The sequence below is a fragment of the Plectrocnemia conspersa genome, unplaced genomic scaffold (genome assembly GCF_051122295.1).
Source record: "Plectrocnemia conspersa isolate PC_06_02 unplaced genomic scaffold, ASM5112229v1 ptg000014l, whole genome shotgun sequence".
NCBI lineage: Eukaryota > Metazoa > Arthropoda > Insecta > Trichoptera > Polycentropodidae > Plectrocnemia > Plectrocnemia conspersa.
Window position 1 is genome coordinate 31091904 of NW_028277178.1, and position 23735 is coordinate 31115638.

Below are 23735 nucleotides of genomic sequence, written 5' to 3' on the forward strand. Positions count from 1 at the left end.
AAATTATGTTTGCATGAGAGATAAAGGACGCTCTAAAAAATTCCAGCCAGCGACTTAAGCTTATTAAATACTACATGCAAATGAGACGCTAAAATTTACATATTAATACTTGAACATTTACTGAGCTAAAACGTAAAACGTTTTTCATTCTCTGAAGTTAAACTGTGCAATATCGATTATGAATTCATTACCACTTTATCTGGAATTTGCGAACGGAAATCTTCCAAATTCCTACAAATTTAATTTTTCGACGTGTTAGTATATGAATAAAATATTTGCGTCTTACTTGATAATATTTCGACAGCTCAATCTTGTAAATATTGAACGATGCTGCAGCGTTTGTAAATATAGACGTTGCATAAGTATTATAAATAAATGTATTCGTCTCGATGGAGATCATTAAAATATATTGACTCGACGTTAAACTCTTTATACGCTCTATTACTTAACTTTATTTATGTGTTTGAGTTGATATATGATATTATACTCTTTCGGTGATAATAAAAACATGTCAGTAAATAAATTTACAGATCTCTCGTTTTAGTTTTCAACTCATCTTCAAACTTTATTATTCATAACGAACACTCTTCTGAGCGAGGTATTTCAGGATTCTTTTATTTATTCCACTCTGTGCTTGACTTCTCCCGATTGCTTTTTAACAAACTAGGATTTCTTAGAAACTTGAAAATGCCTTAGATATATTTTTGCTTGTGAATTAAAATGAATACCCATCTCTATATTTAATTACAAAGCGAACATAAATAGAACGCATATGAAGTTAAATTAGATTATTTATGCAACACTGGTTTTTGAGTCTTGTTTATGCAAAGAAATAACATATTATTTTTTTTTTAATAATTATATTTACTCCATATCTATTTATAAAAAAAAATTAATAAAATGGCAGTAAAAAAATTAAGCAATTAACATATTCATAATATAAAAAATATTAACGATGTATTTTGTCACGCTTTGCAATATTTTTATAATAATATTAACGTAACAAAAAAGCTGCATTACTTTTTCTGTTAAAATATAATACAGTTCCTAAAGGATCGTCGGTTAAATTATATTTACATATATCGAGCAAAATTCATGTTTACGGAGCATATTATTCGGGGGCGCAAATCCTTAACTACTGTCGATCTGATATCGCAGTCATTAGAAAGGCGAGGTGCAATGACTTCTGGCTAAAACTTTGATGAGGATCTCACTCCGTGAAGTTAACTTGAAAGGCTGTAGTTTTGTATGAAAACGCTGTTGGAGGCCCTCTTCTAAAATGCCTTAAATAAGGACTAGTCAAAGTCGATGGCAATTCGCTGCTATTTCTGGTGTATAACGAAGGTTTCTTGGACTCATTTATCTATTTTTTTTTATAAAGATCTTATCAGCTCTAAAAAAATGCCTTGTTTTAATTTAGGTACTCACATTTGATTGACACATTGTTGTCTAGCTTTTATTGTATATATACTCTTGTGTTTTTTTTATTCATATATACATGGCCTAAAGATGTTATATCCTGCATATATATTAAAATAAATAAATTCATCTTTGTACAATGAAGCAATCATGCACATTTTTTTAGCTAGAAATAGATTTTAAGTTATTTTTTAAACAATAGAGTTGATTAAAGTAATAAAAATAATAACATTCAGTAGAATGAAAACTAACATAGCTTCTTTTGCTATATGCATTTTTCACCAGGTATTCTGTAAAAAAGTTACAGTTATTGATATTTTAAACTCAACTGCGTTTAATTATTTGCTTAATGAACATATACTAATGCTAATATAAATATAGTATGCTGTGAAAGCACAAATGTCTCTGTGGATTAGACCCGTTCGCCTAAAATTCCTATTACACATTCCATTGGCGTCTGCTGCATACATATATAAATATAATATTCTACATACCTATATCTTACCTTGATATTCGTCCACCGTACCTAGGGATCACATTATGACCTGGTGATGTATTATAAGCAACACGCAAGGGCTTATCACGTAGTTGCAGGTTGCAGCACGTATCGAGTTTCGCACTCTGAACGTAAACTGAGTTAATTGCTTCAAATTGAATTATAAAATAATAGTGCTAGGAAAATTGGCACAATTGTTGCACTAACAATCAAATTAAATCGGATTACGAATACAGCGCAGTGTTTTTAATTTGCTTAGTTGGAGTTTTAGCGTTATTTAAAAGCGAGCATTTCATAATTTGATTTTGTTATAAAATGTATGTAACTAGAAGTGCTTTCCTGCACTCATCTTTCCCAAATTATTTACATACATATATCATCTATATAAAATTTAAATATGACTGCCTTTAAAAGATCTTTTGGTAGTTTAAATGCTACTGAAATGATCTGCAGATTACTAGGTAAAATTAAATAAAATGTATAATAAATAAAAAGCATTATGAAAAGAGTTGTATGTAAAGATAAGCTCTATGATGCAGATATTGATCAATAGGTAATATTTTGAAGTGTAACTTTGCTTGAGCAAAGCTAAAAACATAATTCATAGTGAAAAAAAAAAATTGTGCTTAAAACATAATTTTTATCTCCCTTGATGTATCTTTGTAAAAAAATTTTTTTTACTATAAATTCAATTGGAACGAAATGTATGAACATCTAGTTTTAAGAAAAAGAGCCTAATATATATATTAGCAAAATAAAGAGCAATAAATATATTTAATAATGAAAATAGTTTAAGCAATCGTGAAGTCATATGTAAAGTAAAAAAAATGGCAAAATTCTATTTCTCGTGTCAAAAAATTTAGTTTAAATAAACAGCAATATCTAACATAATTGGTAGAGAAGATGAGAAAATTCTTATGATTCCAGATTTAAATCAAAAGTAATAAGGTTTTATTTTAAGCTTATAAAAAATAAAATATTTGTATGTGTTCTATTGAAATTAAAATAATTCAATCATTTACAATTTTCATAATCATCGATTCAGTTGACCTATTTGATTCTCGCGTTTATTTTCAGGTATGGTTTGTATAAAAGCAATGGATCATTAATCGACCGTAATTAGAGTGGGTAAAAGCTCGCTTCACTGAGTTACAGACTTGTTACACACGTACACACATACATAAAAGTCTGGAAAGCAATAAATTAGTATGCGACAAGCGCGCTTTTCGAACGTCGTAATTGTTGAGTGAAGTTTGGCTAATTGAACAGTATTCGAGTAAAAGTTTTGAATGAGAAATTAACGTAAACGTTGGCTGACCTATTCATTACATGCACATAGGTTATATTATATTCTACATGTTTTAAAGCACGAGTATATCTATTCATTGCCGCATAAAAAAAACGAGATTTAATCTTGGTAGTCCCAAGACTGCACTCTTGTTTCTTCTTTGTCACCTTGCATTTGCATAATGTAGTTCAACGTGTACGGTTCACTTTGCGAAAGCCCTTTCAGACGTTATAGTAGACGTTGAATTAAACAGGACAAAGACCCTTTATCTAATCAATATATTCGTTTCAATACTTATTCAGGATAATCAATGTATGCGGATCAAAATTTTGGGAGACTGCTATTACTGCGTATCTGGACTGCCTGTTTCGAGACCTAATCATGCTTACAACTGCGTCAAAATGGGATTGCAGATGATAGAAGCAATAAGGTATGCTGTATTTACGACTATATCCTATTAAAAATAAAATATTAACCTCTACTTTATTTTTATTAACTCTAACGTAATTATAATGTGGATCCAAAATATTATTAATTTAGATCTTCTAAATATGTAATATCCAATTACCGTATCAATTTATTATACAGTATAAATTTGACAAGTTTATTAAAATATTTATGAAGATAAATAATAATATATTAACTAGGCATGAATTATTATTACCTAGAATATATTATTTTATTATCAAACATTTCGATAAGTAATTAAAAGTAACAGTTTATTTAATTATAAATAATCTAATTATTTAATATAAATGAATATTCTTATCAAATTTATTAATTTATTACTATAATATATTAAAGATATATAATACTACATTTTATACCCTGAATTTTATATTAGAAAAAAATCAATCGGTAAGTAAATACTATGTGAAAATATGTGCTTAACCAATACATATAAATAAGGATTTGGCAAACCCTTACTACAAGATACATTTTATCCATTTTTTGCAAGGATTACGTATGTGTTCCACGAACGGACCGAAATCAAATTTCATTCCTCATTTTCAGGAAAAAGGAAACGTCACTATTTGAGTGACGAGACAGAATTTTTCAGAGTGAAACTTAGATGAAAGGTCTAAACGAATTTCAGTCGAAATCCGCATCGTCTTATTACTGAGACAATATTATCTATTAAATTGTTTTTGCTGATATATCCTTAATAAGTTAAAAAATACAATTAATTGTAAATGAGTATTTCATTTGCTCATTAGCAATTCTTGTGCTCATATTGTATGAATACGTGCTCAGTAAATTTTCAATGCACGAATTGGAAATAAATTTTCAATGGAAGTTGATTAGGGCAGTTTATATCTATGTTCTTAATTGCATATATTTTATATATTTTTTGAAGTTTCCTTCTTGAAAACAAACCTCGTTAGAATTAATTATGATACTTTAACTTCAAATTATAATAAAATATGTGTTTTGTGTTGTGGTAAATTAATTTTGTGAATCTGCGTGAAATGAGTAAAATTTTGAACCACAGCTGACTTTTCATTTAAAAAATGCGAGGCGAATTGTTCTAGAAAGTGGTAATAAAGAAAATACAGCACAAGAAATTACGCGTAAAATTCTTAATAAGAAACAGAGAAAATGAAGCAATTCATGACAGAAAATATTTTGAGTAGGATGTCAAAGAATTTGATTAAAATAATCGGCATTAGGAGAAAGCTACTTTATTAATTTTAGTTTCGGAAATACATTTTTTCTACGTTTTAATTTAATTTTTATATAAAAAATAGGGTAAAGTTCCTTATACTTAAAAATAATACTAAAAATCATTTGTACTTAATTTATAGGATGTATCATATTATATATTTAAATGAGTGTTTGCATTAATTTGAAATATAAAAAATATTTTTTTATAGTGAATCAATTCTCAAAATATAAAAGTTAAATTTATAGTAACTTTTAAAACGGTCAGAAGTATTACTAATGTATTTTATTTAGTAAAACTGTATAACAAATTGTTAAAATTTAAAAGGTCTTCAAAAAAGGTTTATGTTGTTTATATTGTTTATGTTAGCCAAATATTTCAAAAAATGTAAAATAAATATATATTTTATTTTATATTAAATTTCAATCTCTTTATATTTTATAACGGAATTTCTTAAAAAAATTGTCAGATCAGGCTAGCTAACAAAAATAGAATAATAATTAAAACATGTTTCTTTTATTTTTCTGATTTAATAAAATAAAAAATAAAATATTTGTGAGAAAATAAAGAGGTTAGGAATATTAATATGTATATAAATATTATAAAAACTATTTTTTAATAATTTTAAGATTTGTGTTATGTTCCACTTTGAATAATATTAGTTATAGATACACTTATCATTACTTGATAAGTATATCGAACGTATATCCGTATCGTGTGCTTTATAGCTAATAGTAGGGACGTAAATTTAAACTTCATATCTCTTTCTCAATTATGAATAACGATGAAACGGATAGCTCTCGATCTGACGGTGTTTACGCTAATAGAGTATATGTAGGTTTTTTATATATACATATATATTTTTCTATATTTAATAATATAACTTTTCTAGTATTAAAATTATTTTTAATTTAATGCATTATTTTTACCATAAATAACGAATTCTCTGATTTTTGATGTAAATTATGTTCTGATTTTTGATATTTATTTTACTTTTACACTGTTTTTTTTTATAATCTAGAGCTCAAAATCTATTATACTTAAATTGAATTGTATGGTACAAAAAAACATTTAAAGATAATTAAAAAGTATTTTGTGAATTTTAATAAAAGCAAGCTGCTAAATGAAAAACAATTACAAAAATATATAATCTTTAAAACGAGGTTATATTTTTGTTGTATTTAATTCTTAAAGTATTTCGATTTTTTGATCATGTCTTTGAAATCATAATAATCTGTATATTAACATTAATAAATTCAGCATTGTTAACCGTTCTAGTTATGTATTTTTAGTACACATAATCTTTATAGAATCTATTCCTTATTTGCTTTATATTAGTTAACTTATTATGTTACCAAATAATACTTATTTAATTTTAATTTATTAAAATGTATGTATGTGTACATAACATTTAACATAAATTTGTTAATTTCGATATTAATTTTATAACGTGCGTTGTTCCATGTACACATTCGCCATTCATCCATTCCAAAGTTTAATATTAAACACGAAACGTCTTTGGTGTGTGATATTCTTGACGCTCAAATTTCTAAAAACCAACAGGGAGCTTTTTAATTAAGGCGAAATTTAATATGTTAAGTTCGCAACACAAACGTAATGTTAAAAGTGATGTTTGAAGGAAAAATTTGACTTCTAGGTTCGTTCGCGAGGCGACTGGCTTCAATGTGGACATGAGGATTGGTATTCATACTGGAAACGTGCTTTGTGGTGTGTTAGGATTAAGAAAGTGGCAGTTTGATGTTTGGAGCGACGACGTCACCCTAGCCAATCACATGGAGTCTGGCGGAGTAGCAGGGTATGTTTTTTTTTATATTATTTTTATTTCCCGTTTATACCGTTCGCCGCCTTTTTCGCATGCAATTCCGTTGAAATATTATTGGAAAGCATGGATGGAGATAGGGGACATTTTTGCGTTCCTCTCTCATAAAGAGCGTCTGGACGCTTTTGTATTCCATGCGGTCCGGTCGCATAACCTTCAGAAAGCACCTTCTTTTTATTTTATTGCTGTATAATACACACACCTCTCGTTCTATATTTTATATTTTTTACTTCTGATAATAACATAATAAACCATTTGGCTAATATATTATTTTAGAATGGATATTCGGAGAGAATTTTATTTTTCCAATAACAATTTTTTAGCAATATTATACAAAATAATGTGGATAAATAACACTACACACACACATACATATATACATGCATTCATAGACATACATTTAAGTACATTTATTTTCACTTACAAAATAAAAATAAACGTGTCTGCACATCTCTTTTGGGTGTGTATCTGCATTTTCTGTATATATTTTGTACTATAATTTTTTTTTTAAATTTAGCAGATGCAGTAATATTTTTATTATAAGGTATATGGTTTATGTTACATGTTAAAATAAGTTAGTGACCGGCGGATGAGGCACCGCCGGTCGTCAAACTCCCGTGGCGGTCCGCCAAAAAATGCACTGCCGCTGTCACGTCAATTTTATCAAAGTATCGCATAGTTTTACAGATAATAAATAAATAAATAGGCCTACACATAACATTACCGCATTTAAAGTGATATTTAGAAACATTCTTCGGTAATAATTTACAGTTTTTTTACTTGAATACTATATTTATATAAAAAACAATTTGGTATATCAATAGATTTTAATGTAAATTAACATGCTCGGTAATTTTTTTTTTTTTAAGTAATATTTTCTAGATTTATCTGGTTCTCTAATATCTTATTTTCGTTAGGAATAAAAACATTTCGTCATCTCATTTACTTTATTATATGACAGGTTCGCGAATATGATATACAAAGTTATTTTTAGACATTTTTAGTGTTGCTCTTAGTGACAAAGGAGTCGTCAAATTTTAATGAGACGCGTATTTTTATGAATACTTGATATTTTGACGATATGAGATTTTCATAGTATATGTATCAAGTGGCAAAGAGCTAAGTGGCGGTGTGAAGTTATTTTTACGCAAAAGTAAACAATTTATAATTTAAGGTATTCGGTATGAATTAAAAAAAATAAGTTGAAGAATATGCCATATGGGAGTAATATTTTAAATGAGGAAACAATTTGTAATATAAATTATAAAAAGCTTATTAATATATGAAAGTACATGTATCTAATAATATTTAATATTATATATGATTTTTTTAACAATTACTTTATAATATATTGTATTTCATTTTTTTTTAACTAGAACACAATTTATTTTATTTTATTTGTTATTAATTAAGATACATACTTACACACTAAAACATGATTATACATCCTAATACAGTTGTTACACAACAAAAAAATTATTAATTAGGAGTCACACAAAATTATAAAAAATAATTATATTCGAATGCTTAAAGCTAGAGATAATTTAATATTAGCATTGCTTAAAAAAACAGCAGGTACTTGTAAAAATAAAGTAATAGCGTCACAAAAAATATACAATATTTTCATTTAAAAATATCTAGAAGAATTTTCAGAACATGCATTGTTTTGATAAATGGCATTGCATATAAAAACGGATAAAATAAAAACACCCGCACAAATATTTTATGCTTTTGCAGAAAGCTCGCTTCTCGGTGCAACTTTGAAATGCATTCGCAAACTTTATTTTTATATTATATATTCCAAGTGGAAAACTTCCAAAGTTGTGCGCAGAGACAATTTAGAATTTCATTTGTGTCGTACATAGTCGCTTCATTCGCGCGAGGTTATTATAAAATATATAATTCACCATAAACATCGTGTATACTCTCGACTATACAGTATGAATAAGTTATTTTTCGATTTATAGGAGAGTCCACATCACCAAAGCTACGCTTCTGCAATTAGGCGACAGATTCTCGGTGGAGCCTGGAGACGGAGCCTCTCGCGAAGGATATTTGGCCGATCATAAAGTAGACACCTATTTAATCATACCGCCGAAGGTACGTGTTATTAATATTCAATACCATTCTAAAATGTTTAACTTACCCTACATTTAACAGATGAAGCGTTCACAGTTTCGATGGAGAATCAGTATATATATATTATATATATAGACCTAAACACATTTTTATTTCAATCCTCGAATTTTTTTTTGTAGTACATTTTCCGTAAATGGATTACCAAAATAATCAAAAAATCACACGGTCCACGTAACCACCAGCTTAGGACATATCACGTTTTGATACAAAAACATTTCAGTTAATAATTTTATTCATACTGAACAGAGAATACATTTTCCTCATAAAATTTGTAGCAAGATAGTGTTACCTCGTTATAATAAATTTTATTAAATGAAGTGGAAAAATTATAATAATTTTTATTTCTCTTTAAATGTTATTATTTACTAAATGAATATAAACTTCTCTTACCACATCTAAGCATATCAAATACTGTTTAACGCAATGCGTTTATAATTTAAAAATTTGCGTTTTCAGGATCGTATGTGCCTTTTTAATTATGTTCTAAAACACTTCAAACACTTGCTTTGTATATGGGTATGACCAGTTAGCTGCTGTACTGGTCTTCTCCAAAACTTTTTGTGGATCCTCGACAAGTCAAGGGCAGAGCCCCGGCGTCGAATCCATGGATAAACTGTAACTGCAAGGCCATGGCTCATATACGATAGCATCGCCGGCGTCTAGTGAACAGAACACGTATCTCGGAATTAAAACTTCTAATATATATATACGACACAGAAATAATCACAACGGTTTCACTAATAATTTCGAATTCTAGCACTTCGCGCTCTTTAATAGTAGGACGCTTGTATTTATTATACCATATATTTCAATTAAAGTAGATATTTAAGCACGTTATATGAGTGCTTATAATTGCAATTTTATATTTGTCAGTTGAAAAAGCTAACATAGCTATAAAATTAATACAATTGAATTAAAAAGGTTTATTTATATGTATATATAAATAAAAATTTCAATTGAGCTACCATTTAATTTAAGAATTAAACCACCCACGGCAGGATTAATAACGGGCAAAAAAATATTTTATTTAAATTTACAGGTGTGAGAATCTGAATATTAGGCTATTAAATCATAAACTCAGTTGAAATGTGATATATTAAGATGGTTTTAAAAAATACATGACTTGATCATAAAATTATACAAAAAACATTTATTTGCTGTTTTGTATGTTTTTTAACTCTCTTAATATTTTTAAGCACCCCTAAATATTTTGTAAGCACTAAGAGTTATTTTAGAAAGCGTAGATATAATAGCGCAGGTTTTCTCTGTATGTAGGCAGGCTCTCTGGGGCCTTGTGTCTGCAGGTTAGCTTTAGGAGCTCCGGTGCCGATAGGCTTAGTGTGTCTTTTGTGGTTAGATTATTATGTGGGTAGGAAACCAGATGGGGCGGAGCCCTGGCGACGGACTAAAATTAACGGATATGTGCTTCATCAAACTATTAAGTTGATGTGTTTGTCAAGTGATTTAGGCGATTTCCAAACTGTTTTATTTTTTTTAAATATTTAACTAAATAACAAATGGCGAAGAAATTTATAACAATTGTTTATTTCGTGCAAAATATTTTTCAATCAAATAAATATTAATAATGCACACACGTAGACCACTCAAAGTAGACCCGAAAAATATATTACAATATTTGATTTCACATGTTGACGTCTGCATAATTTCAAAACGGCAGAATGATTCACATTTCGGAAATTGAACTCGGGTCGGAAAGCGAAATTATTGGAAACCATCGTCGATAGAGAGAGCCCGGTCTCTCGCGTTTCCGGCAATGTGTTAAGGCGATTTACGTGGCTCGTTAGAAGGTATCAAAAATGTGTCTCAAAGGTCGCACGCGCTTCTAAAATTGTACGACCTTTACAACAAATGGCGCGGGCTTACTACGGATTGATTACAAACGTTTTAAACATTGATCGGCCATGTGTGTGAACATTGCTGCTTAACACATTACGTTCACACGGTGCTGTGACGTTCTTCTCTCGTATTAAAAACACTCAATGACGCATTAGGTAATATTTTCATTTTAGCGAAATGACCAGCATTAAAAAAATTGGCTCATTTATTAGATAAGGCATGCTAAAATTACATTTATAAATTCATGTATATCGCATACCACTAGTTTTTATAAGTGACCTATATTATGAAATAAAATTACCATTTTTTTGTCAGGCTCTGCCTGTAGCTGTGCGAGTCTTTATTGTTGCTTTCCAGAGCTTGTCTGTGATCTGAAGTGTCACACATTTTATATTGATCGTTAGAGACGTCTCTGGATTATCGCAAATTAAGATCATTATGAACCAATTGCGTCACTTCTTGATCCTACCTTCAAAATGTGTTTACGCCTTAAGATAAAATATGATCTAACGATGCGTAAACAATACTAATATACGCAGGGTCAAATGCATTGCTTGTCGGAACAGATTGTGTATTAGGTAGTGTAACCAATATTTTAAATTGTCGACGCTCTTATTTTGAAGTAAAGAGCCATTTCTTCATTGAATAGTGTTTGCTCCCTACTTTCGACACATGTTGATGTAGTTTTGCGAGATCTTTATTTCGTTGTTCAAGTGGTTTTTATGGTGACGTTTAAATTGTAAATACTGGCAAAAATTGTTGAAATCCCCTTACTATAATAGCTCACTGTAAAGTAAAACTATTAGGATAAGTTCAAGATAATCTAAGCTATTTATATATTTTTTAAATATTAAGCCTTAATTCATTTTACGATGTCGATTCAGTGTGAGCTACTCTAAATTCAAATTTAGGGCTGAACTCTCATTAGAATATCGTCCTTTATGTCGATTAAATGTAAGCTGCTCTGAATGTAAGTTTAGAGCTGAACTATCATTGCTTTATATTTTATGATAATACTCAGGAAGAGGATCAATGACTCTTTGTCCATTTATTTGTATATTAAAGCAAAATTATAATTCCTTTTTTTAATGATTTAAATACCCAAGATTATTGTTATTTAACTGGTGGGTTACATAAATATAGCAACAATAAAATTTGTAGCTCGTAAAAAATCGTGTTTTTTAGTCCATTTTTGATTTTAAGGTTACGGTCATTTATTAAATGACTTTAAACACGCGCACATTATTTTGGTATTTGTGACGTTTACTATAAATCTGGATTAATTGTTAATTTTGATAAGATGAAAACGCAAAATTTCTTTTAGTTAGGCCGCTAAAACGCCGTATTTTTTTAAACACCTGCATAGAAGAAAAAAATGTTATTTTCCTAATAATTTTCGCGTAAATAATTCGCAACGCTACGATTTATAAAAATAATTTAATCTTATTTCTAGATATTTCATTTTTTTTGTAAAATTGCTTTGATAAATAATACGAAAAAATAAAACATGTCTGTGTTTAAATATGGTTATACTAATACATATGACATATTTAATTTATCAAAAGTCACGTTTTGGACTAGATTATCAATGTTTAATAATTATTGTTATTGTAGTGACGTTGTATTTAATCTTTTATAGCACGTGTGTATTTTTTAGTATTTCTAATAATAAAATAACACAAAAATTTTGTTGTATAATTACTATGTAATTGCTGATTTATTTGTTAAATTTCTCTACATACAAACATAAAAAGGCAGTTCGTATAAAGTTATTTAGTTAGTAATTCATATTAAATGTGCAAATTTTATAAACAACAATGTTCTTGTAGTGCAAGCAGGGATCATGGCGCGACGAGGGAAGCGGTCGCTTCCTCGGTCGATGTTTTGCCGTTGCTCTACTAGTTGCGAGTTTTGGGAGTATCTAATGGAATTTATTGATTGATGTTTTTGTCGGATGTGAATTATGAATTGTATGCGCTTATATACGCACGTTTAGATGAAAAATGTTTTTTACTCGGCTCTCTTGAGCCGTGGAGATTTTATAGTATTTTTGTTTTTTGCGCTTTTAACGCTTTTAACGCGTTTTTTTTCTACGCAGATTCTAAACAGATTTATACAAAATTTTAAAATGATGGCTTTCAGTATAATACACATGTTTATTTTAGTGTTTCAATTTATTTACATATATAAAGTAAACATATAGACAATGATAGATTCAAAGTTTTACTTGAAAACATTTATAATTCAATGTGAATACATAATCATTCAGAATATAATTCAGCCTTGTATTGTAATATAAATATAATCGCCCCATATTATAATATACTGTTTCCTGTTAACAAGGTTGCGGTTAATATTTTTTTTTATAAAGATTGTTACATTCGAAATTAAATTGTTTACTTAGCTTATTTTTTTATGAATCATACACGACAAAAAGATTGCAAAATTATTCAAGTTTAAAATTTAAGGTAAAATTTAACTGTTTGGATGAAATGAATTAATATCTTAGAACGTAAAGCTGCGGAATCGTAAAATGTTTATTATCTTGGAAATATTCTCGTCAAACCGAAATATTTTAATTTCGCAAATCTTGATTAATTAAACCATAAACGTCCGTTGCAATGGGAAAAATAATTTTAAAAGGAAACGGGATATTTTTTTAGATAAAACGATTTTTTAACGAGCAATAGTGAGTTTACGCATCGTCGCGCCAGTTTTGATTAACGTTAATTGTTTGAACTTTGAACCGAGATAAAAATTAACACAAAAATAAGTCCGAGTAAATGGAATGAGATACTTTACAAAAGAGAGTGTCGAATCAGACTTTTCCATTAGGTTTTACTTTTGCTTCATTATTGAAGTGTGGAAATATATTAGGTCTGACTCGGATCATTACCATAAAACGCCAGAAATCAAACAACGCTCTATTAAAACGTCCTCGTCAAACCGCTGGTGTCCTTTACGCTTTTGATATATGAATATTCAATTTTGGTTATTCAATTTGCATGCGATTTTAGTATATATTGCATCGTACTAATTGCGTTTGAGATATTCAGAAATATTACAATAATTGATGTTTTAAATATTTAATATAAAATTTATACTAATCAGATTTTAACAATACTTATTTTATGCGACATTGGAATTTAACCAAAGGTATGATTACTTTAACTGATCAGATTTAAGTTGAATATTTGTTTTTTATCTTCTTATCAGTTTTAAATATGGTTTACTTTGAAAATTAAATGCTTTTCTCTTAACACCTAAAATTGATTTATCTTTATTATTTTTTTGTTATCTATAGATTTTATTTAGTATTAAAGGGACTACAGCATAAAATTATATTCATACTTATTTATATATTATGTTTAACAACACAAATAAATCCCGATCAAAGGTCTAAAATTAATATCAAATATCTACTCATCGTCGATAAATATTTTTCCCCTTACACGTGTGTCGAATGTTTACTGATCGGAATTTCGAATAAAAAAAACGCTCAAACGCGTAGTCTTCTTTAGGATCTGCTTCAATCAAAACGTTCGTAAAAAGGTAGAAATAAATGAAAAAACATTTGACAAGAAAAACGTTACAGTGTTGTTTATTTTTATATTGCTTACACCTATCCTGTAAAATTCTGTTTGAAGTGATTCGTGTAAAATCCACAAAATACATTGAAAATTAGCTATTTTCAAAAGTAGTCACAATAACTGGCATCATAATAATCTTATGTCTGAAAATAAATTATTCATTGCTTCCCACGCGACTTATATTAATACGCTAAAGTTTATTTCGAACTGTTTCTTGGAGCTTTCAGCGTGTATCATAATGCAAAAGTATAATATTATCATCAAAGAGCTCATGTGTATAGCCGTAATTTTAAAACCGACCCTTTAACTGTTACTTTAACATACCCTAAGGTATTTAAAGCATTCGCAATGAGTGCTAACACTTATTTCTCTCCATCCACAATGAAGTTTGCAAAAAAATATTCGCCGAAGAATTTAATGCTCGCCGCCTCGGGCATTGTACACTGAAATAAGAGGAAGTAATTAAAAATGGAGCTTACACAAATCCTTTTTTTCCGTATCCCTAATTTACACGAAGATCCTTAAAAGCCAAAGAGCGTGAATAAAGAAGTCTGAACGCGCAAAATAAATAAGTCAGTAACAATTGTTTGCTTTTTTAAGTCGCGGCCTAAAATGTTCACAATACCATCATTGTATACGAACGTATTATATAAATATAATATCCATTAGTGCGTAAGCAAAATAGATACATTAATAAAAAGTGTGTTATAAGATATAATTTACATTTTGAGGTAAACACTATTGTTTATTATTTGCGAATGAAAATGTACAGAGAGCAAATCTGTAGAATATGGCATTATAATCCATCGCGTAAAATAGAAAGTAAACAAGGCTTCGAAAGTATATCTTCTTAAATTAAAATATATATAAAAAAAGCTGTTTTTACAAGAAGGTTTTGTAGTGAATTAAATCTAAGAAAATTATTTTTTTAGGATCACTATTAAATATTATTATGTGGCAAGATATTTCGAATTTTGCCACTTTGCCACAAAAATGAACTTTATAGATCATAAAAATACCATTATGGCTCTTCAATAATGTGAACATAACATAAAAGTGATATAACAGTCATAAATGTTGGATATATTAGAATTATAAGATTTTCTTATAATTCTATAAACTCTTTGAAAAAAAAATATCAAAGAAACGCATTAAAATTATAAAGGAAAAAGATATATTATGAGCTCAATATAAAAATAGAATAAAAATATATGGCACATGCAATAATTTAACCGCTTGTAAAATATATTTTTGGACCTTCATATATAAATATTATAAAAGATTTACCTTGAATTTTCGTTGACTATCAGAATTTACGTTTTAATTACCGTATTATCTTTATCTTCTATTTTTTAATACATATGTAAAAATAATTATCGTCAAATATGGCCATAATAAAATTTAAATAAACATATATAAAAATATAAATAGGTCGCTACAGTATTTCAATAAATAACATGCATTTTTTAGCCCAATTCGCTTAGAATCCATGTCAAAAGCAATAAAATCGTGCAGTCGCAGTAGAAACGTTCGGTTATCTAGCGTTTATATTAAGACTTTCTATAGCAATAATACAGCTTACAATAAGTGAGAATCAAATTAAGCACATCTAAACAGAATTTTTACCAATAAGAGGGCGCAAAAACAATCATCCCTTCTCAGATGTCAAAAATCCACGTCAAAAGCAATAAAATCGTGCCGTCGCCTCGTGAACGCTCGTGTGCGTCGCAATTTTTTGTAAAGTTCCTTTCACATTTTTGTATTGGTTTTTAAGGCGCAAAAATTGTATTTTGGTCAATTTAATAACGCTATCGCGATTAATTGATATCTAGTTATTTAATTATTATGAAAATCCGCACAAAATAAACGCCATAACAGATCCAATCTTCATGTATGTTAAATTCGTTTTAAAAATTATTGGCTATTGTATAGATATACAATAAATTCGATAATGTATTTAAAATGTTCTATCATTTTTTATGAAATAATTTAATCACAGCTGATCTCAATTTTTATTATTTGAAAAAGCTGAAATGACGTCTCTAATAAAAAAGTATGCAAAATAATAAATTAAGCATTTTCGTTTTAATGCATTCATTCATTTTTAAAAAAGTTTAACGATTATAAAAGTAATGATTAATTAAAATAATTATCACTAAATAATAATTATTTTATAATAATATTTATAAGCAATTAATTGTGTTTGTACAAAATTAGTTTAATAAATTAATATCGCTATAAACCTATAAAAAAATAAGACTGTTTTTTTTTAGATTTTCTTTGAGGGATAACCCGATAATTCAATATTTCTATTTCATTTATATTATATATATATAGTATTTAATTAAATGAGATAAAATTTCCTGACCAAATCCAAGGGGGGTAAATGCCCCCACATTCCCCTTAAATGACGTCCTTGAACTAAGGGTTGAAATACATATGCCTAATAATTATTATCTAAGAAGCTAAAAATATAATGTCTTTCAAAAGTGGGCGGATTGAACTCACTTTTGAAAAGATTACAAAGATCGGTAACAGTTTTAGACGTCACTGCATATTTATTTTAATATAAATTTTCAAATAAATGTTTTTAGTAGCAGTTATTATAATTCTAGTTAAATTATATAAATTTAACTTCATTAGAAATACATCCATTTTGGCACGTTTCTGGCGCTAAAACTGACATGGGTGAATGTTTTATGTGTTTTTTAATTGTGTTTTTATGCCTCATTGATCAAAATTAAGTTTAGAATAGCATAGTCCGTAAGGCCTGGACTGATAACCCAAAGCCATAGGTTCGGGTCCCCGCAGCAGAATTTTTTTTATAAAAATGTTAGGATTAAAAACCGGCCCCAACTGCAAAGTGACATATATTATTTAATATATAGATATTACCGATTTTCAGACTTTCAGTCCGGTGTTTTTAATACTTACTTATATTGTTTGCGTTTAATTGACTTACCTAGTTAGTACATATTTTCCCCATTATATAACGTATTAGACTTACGCATATCAAGCAACAAAAATAAATGAATATAATATTTTTCATTAATAATGAGCGCTTTTACACATCTCTATGGCAAAAGTCCGCTCTGGTAGTTTTTGCGTTTAGATAATGGTAATAATAGGCATTATTATATTATATTTTTTTAAAACTGTTTAATTAAAATAAAATAGCTTTGGCACGCCCCTGACGCCAAAATGATTTAGAGGTTTTGTTTTTATAATTCACCTTTAAACGATTTTTTCCCAGATCATGTACTTAACTTTTAATATTGTTTAAAATAGTATACGTATCTATACGGAGAAAGTATGTTCTGTTTATTTTTCTATTCGTAAATAGCGTGACAATTACTATTGTTTTATCTCGACCGCTGTTTTTAATTATAAAATTACGGTTTATTTCGAAAAATGTAGCCGAAGAAAAAAAATAATCTCTTTTGGCACGCCCATGACGCAATATCCGTTCTTAAATGGGCGTTGTCTATAGATTTTTTTTATTATTTGTCTTGCCCGATATTTATCCAATCTATTACTCAAAAATTAAAATAACGTTTCTCATTAATAAAAGTTCTTTTATGTGTCACTGTAACCAAAATTTGCATTGGTGTTTTTCGCGTATATCTTGACCGTTGTTTAGTACTATAGACTTTTACTTTATTGCTACAAATTTAGCCATAGAAAAAATCAACATTATTTGGCACGCCCCTGGTGGAAAAAGTGTTCTTAATCGAATTTGTTTTATAAGAATATTTGTATACTCAGAAATTGACCATAAAAAATCATATTGTTTGTTAATAATAATAAGTTATTTTATGCGCTTCTGTGACCACATTGACCTGGGTTTTAGAGTCGATGGATTTTGTCGCCGACTTCGAAGGGCAGAAGAGATATGTGACCGTAAAACAACGCGGAAGAAACGCGTGAAGAATTATATCAAATAGTAGGTGCCGAATCTTGATGTTTTAGAAACACGATTTATCACCCTTTTGTGGCTCGGGGTGACTTTCATACATCTCTACAAATCAAGAAACGAGAAAGTTTTAAGCGACAAATTGAAAATGAATCGAAGGGGAGCAACGAGATTAGCCCGACAGCTCTTCAATTAAAATTCAGGAATTAAGTGTATATGAAAACAATTTTCACGATGATTTTATATTTGCGCCTTAAATATTAATTTTACTATATTTTTTATGAGATAAAAATGTAAACTTGTAATTAACTTATTAATAAATATTCACAGATATACGGATGTGGGACTGAAAATGGAAAATTGTCTGTTACTTCACAGTTTCTGAGCGAAAGGAAAGCCAGCATAATCAGCAGCGTTATGAGTCCAGATTTCTGCATTCCCAAATCTTCGAGTATCATACCCCCTCAAACTTCAAGTGCCGAAGGGGAGAAAAGACAAAACTCCGACGCCGGTTCCGTCAGTGATCAATCTCTGAAGAGCGCTTTGGAAAATAATAATCTTCCCCCGATCCAGGCGGGAATTGTCCAAGCTGCTGTGGCTCCGATCGCCAACGAAGTAGTCAAGAGCGGTAGTGTCAAGTGCAAGAGTAGAAGTGGATCCATCATACCCATCAGTCCCAATATGGGCGTCGGTGAGTAATTTTTAATAAACGTCTAAAAATACCCGTATATGCAATCAAAAACTAATCGCGCACGTTGGTTTTGAAGAGTGGCTATTTGAAAGGTCTGCTAGATATATTATGGAGTTGTTTGATTAGTATTTGCGTCAAACGCTTATATTATAAAAAGTTATCGTATTAGTCAAAAATAAACATGATTTATAAGCATCGTAAAAACGCTCTAGGATTTAATTTTAATTCGTTGGATGTGTAGAAAAAGTACATTATAAAATAATATGACATATTACGAATTGTTGTAACTCATGTGTGTAATTGACGTTAATACGAAAGGCAATCAATCTTGTGACATCTTGAATCCTAGTGCGTTAACTTTGTTTTTCATAAATAAGTTAGTTATAATCCTATTGCGAAGTTTGATTGAAGTCGGTTGTGTAGATATATGGCAAAGTATATTTCGGCCATAAAGTTCTGTGACACTCGAAAGCCAAACAAACTTATTGATGGCTTAATCTCCAACCTAGTAAATGATCATCACCATTAAAAAGTATTTATTATAATTATATAAATAAATAATAGTTATTTTAGTATATAATTAAAATTTATTTGGTGATTTCTTTAATAATATAACATTACTTATCTTATTTTTCAGACTAAATTTCAACTTAACTTAGACTGTATTCAAAATAAATTTAGTTAATATAATCTTAAAATGTACTTGTGGCAGTAGCTTGGTTTTTAAATACTTTACCCTGCAAAAAATTGGAAAAATATTTAAACAATTTGTCAGTATTGCGTATTAGGCAATAAAATCGTGCGATGTGTGGATGAGAGACCTTTTCTATTGATCGATGTGAAGATCAGTTGTAATGGTTTCCCCAAGATTGTAGCAAGAATAATTTGAAGCTTCATGTTTGCTTATTAATTGTGCAGACTTCCTTCTGTTGTCGTAAATGTTTGAACTGATTCATTTCCAGCGTCTAACTTTAGCGCAAACTCTTGAAATGCTGTTCGTGTTTCTGATTCAACTAGTCTCTTCAGTTGATCGTTATCAACCGAAGATAGACGCCCACAACATTTTACATCTTCACGGCTCTAGTTCTCGACACCGTTTCTTAAACAGTACTAATACCTAAAGCTTTATTTAGTTTGCGAACTCTTTTGATATCTTACTTTCAGTTTTATACGCATATTGATAATTATTCTTGGGGGCGGTAAGCCATAATGGCTAATTGGCCATAAGTAATTAATTTTCTTTGCTCCTTTGCTGTGTTTTTTACATGGAGAATACAATACCGGTAATAACATTATTATTATTATTTTAAATAATTAATAATAAAAAAAACTAAAATTTAATCTGAGAACCGTGCGCATGTTTTACTATGTTTATTGATTAGTAAAACCAAAGCATTCAAATACTCTGACTATTATTGTTTTGATATATTTAATATTTTAATTATATCATTATCCCATTTAATCTATACAATGCTTACATCCAGCACGGGTTTTGTGTTATGTATTTTAAATTGTTTTTTTATTACATACTATTAATTTACAACAAATTGACGTGTTTAGCATATTTAAACGTTGTTTAGTTGGCTTATCTGATAGCTAGTTATTCAGTCAAAGACAAACTAAGTTTATGCTGTAAAATATTGTTGAATGTTAATACGCTCTTGCGAATTTTGCAAAAAAAATCTTTTTAAAAATTTGTCCATTACAATGCATAGTGATGTTTTTTTTTATATATTTCGAGAATGTTAAAGATGACTTGAGAATTCTAAAACAAATGTTTTTTAGTTAAAATATTTTTTCAAATAATTTAACTTGAATTTTTAAAACAAGTAGTGATTGAAATCTGCTTAATTTACACCTGCATTCAAAGCAGGTAGAAAGAAAAGAGACAGGGATTTCTAAATAACACACTGAAAACATTGCTTGACAAAATAAGTTTTATGACGATAAGCAAACATTTCTTTCTGACTTTCTCGAACATTTGCAGTCGACAAAACATACAGAATGCCAGAATCAATGATTCAAAAATAATTATTTTTTAAAGTCTTTGGCAATGATTCAATGCAAAAAGGCAATTTTTAATACATTTTATACAAATCATGCGTCATTTTTTGCGAAGTACAAGTAAAAATATGTAATGAAAAGTTACTTTATTTGATACGTATTTAAATTTTAGTCAAAATTATTATATAATAAAATCTCATATAATATTTTTAGCGTATGTTTAAATATACATACATATATATCTACGTATGTTTAACTATAAAACAATTTTTTCTTTCTCCTTATTATAACAGACTCCCTGTTCACAAACTGTAACAATATCACCACCCCCCTTCTGTTATATAATTTATGAAAGTCTTAACCCTCTATTGCGAAAAGAAAAGCACGAACAAATATAATTCACAATGCTGGTAAATGCAATGTAATACATATGGGAAGATCGTTTTTATAACTGTGCGTGTTTTGTAATACATTCTTAGAGCAACTAGAGTGTAGATATACAGAAGGTAGTTTAAATTACACTGAAATCTACTTAGCAGTATTTCTATCATAATCTACCTAATACCACTCTGACCTACAAACTTCTTTATCACAACTGACCCATGTTCCAAAACATTGACCTAGACCTTGCATTAATTACCGACATGTGTTTTCTAGTCTATTATCAGGCTTCAATATTTTTTTAGGTAAACGCACCTAATAATCAAATCAATATTTGTTTATTATAATATATAAATACATACATATTAAGTGTAGCAATAATTGCAATAATATATATATTGTATTATTTAATAATAAATAATCTTAAAAATGCATTGAGATTAGTTTAATTAATGTTCAAGAGATGTCTCTGTTTTTATTTAATAAACGTATTAAATTTCTTAATTTTGAAAATAGCAAATATACATAATGATTAAAATATGTTAATTGATTATTATTTACATATTGTTAATGTTAAAAAAATTATAACTAGTCATACAAATAAATATTTAGGATTTTTTATAAGATTTACTTAAGTTTCAAACCTTTTAAAATTCAATTAATCTGGGTTCATAACCATATAATTATTTTAAATAAAAATTTCATAAACGACACGTTATATTTTATACCGAATATATCAATTATTAGTTGCATTTTTATAATTAATCTACAAAAATAAAAAATATAAATAAATATTGTATATTAAATTAACATTTCTTGGACTATGTTTATGTATAAATAATAAATATATAAATAGGATAATTTCAAGACTCATTAACTTCATTTTTTAGCAACACCTGGCTCAATTCCAAGTAGATCTCGGCCTTCAAGCAAGATGACTAAATACGTTGAATGTTGGGGTGCTGATAAGCCATTTGCCAACATCACAGATTCGACGTTAGCCAAAAATATTGGAATCACTGTAATTATAACATAAATAATATTTTTCAATTAAGACTTAAATACTATAACAATATAATTTCAGAGTATCGCAATGATCGAATCAAACCTGATGCCGAACAATAACTCATGCTGGGACTGCAGGTATGTGTTCTTTAATTATTGATTTTATTCAATATTAATTTATTTTTATATCATTCTAGGTTTCATTCCGAAGACTTGAATCCCATTGCGTTATGGTTCAACCAGAATACGCATGAACGTCAATACAGAAGTCAAGCCGATTTCCAGTTCCGCAATTATATTGGATGTGCGGCAGCCATATTTTTTGCTTTGTCCGTAATTCAGTTACTAACTGTGCCGAGGTAATGGTAAATCATATTTTTCTAAAATAGATGGAAGTGTAATTATTTTGGTTATGAAAACAGGGGCGTCGTCATGTACGGATCGTTCGGACCCACTTTGTTAATGTTGGGTATATTTCTCTATCTGTGTTGGTTAGACGGGGGCCAAACGCATCAGCATAGCGATGATATAAATTTAGACACTGAAGCACCACATGTATCCAACAATGATTACGGCGATAACTGCACAAAACCTGGACAAGTAATCATAAATTAAAATTAATCAAAAACTTAGTAAGAAACTAATGATGATACAATTTTAGATTGTTTCCGCTAGTCGATGTATAAGAACAGCAATTTTTTTGATATCTGTTATTCTTATATCTACATGTGCAGTTATAAATCTGGTATATTACATATAATATTTGTAATATAAATAATAATTTATGTAATAATAAATATAATATATTTTTAGGTATCGTTTGAAGATGATTCGCCAACGTCGATTGATTCAAACTCAACTTTAGAATATGAAAAACCTGACGTAAAACCACTTCAATATGAAAAATCACTGATTGAATCCGTACCGGTTAGGATTGATATTATCAACTGATATACTTTCATTATACTGTCACTGTTTCTGTTTTTCAATCTATCTTTGTTAACTATATATAAAATTAATTAAATTTTTTTAGTAGATGGAACACAGCTGAGAGCAATTGCTTATCAATTTAAAGTCATAGGTTCAAATCTCACCCGAATTTATATTTTTTTGTATTTTCTATTGTCTTTAAAAACTACATTCAAAGTTTACAATAAAAAAATGTAAAAATAAAAAAGTTCAAATTAATACAGTTACACTATAATAATATATATATGCCATATATTATAACCAAAATAATCTATCAACTTCCAGAGCTATCTATATAGTTCAGCTTTGACATTGACGGCAATCTCCGTATTTCTGCAAGTCGGTTTTCTTCTCAAACTGTTCTTGATGGTCGCTTCGTTAGTATTTCACGTCACTCTGTTCAGTACTTTGGATGTGTTCAAACAATATCATGACATACACAGCTACGAAGATAAGTAAGATTATTTTTTATTCTTAATT

At 28.7% G+C, this 23735-nt stretch overlaps 1 protein-coding gene across 2 annotated transcripts in view; it reads left to right on the forward strand.

Moving 5' to 3' along the window:
• The window catches only part of Ac76E (adenylate cyclase type 2 Ac76E), an 81910-nt gene that overhangs the window by 52475 nt on the left and 5700 nt on the right, over positions 1–23735 (forward strand). The window contains exons 7-17 of one of the 2 annotated variants that reach the window (XM_088203875.1): positions 3506–3633; positions 6524–6682; positions 8674–8806; positions 18536–18896; positions 22172–22302; positions 22366–22424; positions 22484–22645; positions 22709–22886; positions 22948–23031; positions 23100–23213; positions 23541–23710. In XM_088203875.1, coding sequence (XP_088060001.1) covers positions 3506–3633; positions 6524–6682; positions 8674–8806; positions 18536–18896; positions 22172–22302; positions 22366–22424; positions 22484–22645; positions 22709–22886; positions 22948–23031; positions 23100–23213; positions 23541–23710 — 1679 coding nt within the window. The remainder of the gene's footprint in view (positions 1–3505; positions 3634–6523; positions 6683–8673; positions 8807–18535; positions 18897–22171; positions 22303–22365; positions 22425–22483; positions 22646–22708; positions 22887–22947; positions 23032–23099; positions 23214–23540; positions 23711–23735) is intronic. The other variant, XM_088203876.1, reaches the window with a different exon arrangement.